The sequence below is a fragment of the Aaosphaeria arxii genome, assembly GCF_010015735.1.
Source record: "Aaosphaeria arxii CBS 175.79 unplaced genomic scaffold BU24scaffold_4, whole genome shotgun sequence".
In the NCBI taxonomy this organism is placed as follows: domain Eukaryota; kingdom Fungi; phylum Ascomycota; class Dothideomycetes; order Pleosporales; genus Aaosphaeria; species Aaosphaeria arxii.
Window position 1 is genome coordinate 3851754 of NW_022983477.1, and position 2274 is coordinate 3854027.

A 2274-nucleotide genomic window follows, 5' to 3' on the forward strand; every position below is an offset into this window, starting at 1 on the left:
TCTCCTCCGTAACTACCCTTCATTTTTCCGCGCGCGCCAGAAGCGGGATACGTATCCGGAGGAGCTCACCACACCACGTATGGGGGTCACTTTTTGTACGGCGGATGGGAGGAGGGGTGGGAATGCGATATCGGCTGACGCTTGTGTGTCTATGTACTGGTACGAGGTAGGTAGAGTACGAGGGGTACTGTTATTGGATATTGTGGAAAGAGGATTGGGTAGGGAGGACAGTGCGTGGCGAAAGGGTACGGTACATGGCATGGGTGGTGTAGTTTGGCCGCGGTACTGTTGTCTGTACTCCAGCACAGTACACTGGTACGAGTATGTATCTTCAGGCGAGGAATAGGTTCTCTGCCGTTGGTTGGTTGTCTGCTCTAAGTACTAGTCACCTTCGACCTAGCACGCTGGCTGGGTGGGGAGAAAAAAGGCAAAGAAGTTCTGTCCCGGGATCTCCCGACGCGGAAAAGACGTACGAGTAGCGTAGCGGTTTTTGTCAAACATATTGAATAATGAGATGATGGGGTTGGGTGATGATTGCCAGAACGGTAGGGAGTCACATGCTCATCATTTGGGGGCGATCGTTCATTTAATGTTTGTCGATTGGATTGCGGTCGCGAGACTTGCCGTTTCGTTTCGTTAGGGATAGAATGGGGATGGAGAGTAATTGGTTGCTAGAGATGAGGGGGATCAACGTGTATGTGTGCATCATTAACTATTGTACTGGCCCATCTGTGAAACGATTGCTGCTTGATGGATGAATGGTGAAAGAGTAGTTTGTAGTGGTGGTGGAAGATCGATATGGAGCGGCCAGAGGAGGGACGGATTGCAGACGCCGCCGTTGCGCAAGGCGAGGCCAGGCCAGTACAGGCGGTTTGTTTGCTGCTTGGTGGACAGAGACCGGCGGCGGACCGGCTTGACGGCGTCTGCTTTGCTGCTTCTGGCTATGCAGCAGCGCGCCGGCGCACGACGACGCACGAATGTTAGGTAGGTAGATGCATGGCATGGCATGGCATGGCACATGTGGCATGTGGATAACTAGGGATAGGCATGGAGATGGGGAGAGGGAGGGAGAGAGAGTTGCGCGGAGTGACGTTGACGGGGCTGGCCATGATGGTGCTGATAAGGAATCTGAAGAGGTTTGACCATCTATTATTACGACGAAGAAGCATCGGCGCATTTTGAGGCTAAGGGAAAGCAGCCAATGTGGGATGTTTGAATTGGAATTAAGGGAAATCTGGGATCTCGGTAGGAGAAATGTGTACAGATGGGAACCTGGATAGACGCAGAGACTAGGCGGCGTGGGTGGGTAAGTGGACTCTGTACAAGTACGGGTTGGTGTAGGGAAATTGTTAGGGTCTCGTTAGTTAGTTAGCATGGTGGGATGCATACATGTTCGCTGTCTCTACAGTATCCCTCCATGATGAAAGTGTACTCACAGCAGTGTGTCTACAAACCGAGACGACACCTACATGGTAATTAAGCGCTGAGTGCATGTACATTGGAAGTATACACTTTGTAGTAGTACATTCATCTACTGAACAAGTAAAACAGACAAGACACAGTTGGTGAGTGGTCGTGGTAGTGAATGGATGGACTTTGTCATGGCGACTTCGGAGGTCTGTAATTCGCCCACGCCACCGAACGCTTTTTGCCCTTGGATGACTGGGATGCTCACCGGCCTGTTCACCGCCTTGGCAGCTGCGTCCGGCTTGTCCACTCGCGTCGCATTCATACTGCTTACGGCAATCTACATCTGGCAGAATGCGGCAGAATCTCGCTTCATGTGGCAGAAAACCGTGGGGTAACTTCCATGTTCCCATCCATCCACCATCCACCACACCTCACCCATCATCATCCATCCATGTCACTCATGTCATCCATGTCCAATGTACCCATCCATCCGTCACTCTTTTTGAACCCAGAACACAGTTACCCTACCAGATATACTCGTACTATACAAGTAGCAATGCATCCATCTCACACGGCACCAACTGCACACTAGCCATGCTGCACCAAATGCGCCCACTGCTGCAGGGTGTTAACAACTTAGGTCTCTCTTAGTCCATCTGTCTGTCTGCCCTAGCGTCGCCCACCCCTCTGGAGAGCATTCATTTTATATTGGATTCACACACGGTATCGGTCGCTGGTGTGGAGCTTCCTAGGCGGCCACACGGCCACACGGCCACACGGCCACCAGCATAATAGCTAATCTCTATCTGCCGCCTCTCAATTGGCTCTTCGGAATCTCACCTCCAGCGAGAGGACATGATTTCA

General features: G+C 51.8%; 1 protein-coding gene across 1 annotated transcript; it reads right to left on the reverse strand.

Moving 5' to 3' along the window:
* Positions 1-508: 508 nt before the first annotated feature.
* BU24DRAFT_481230 (uncharacterized protein) lies at positions 509-1732 on the reverse strand (the record flags this gene model as incomplete). Its single annotated transcript, XM_033533159.1, has 3 exons — positions 509-1184; positions 1437-1465; positions 1676-1732. The coding sequence occupies 3 exons, from the start codon at positions 1730-1732 to the stop codon at positions 713-715; spliced, it is 558 nt and encodes a 185-aa protein (XP_033384932.1). The 3' UTR covers positions 509-712.
* Positions 1733-2274: the final 542 nt, after the last annotated feature.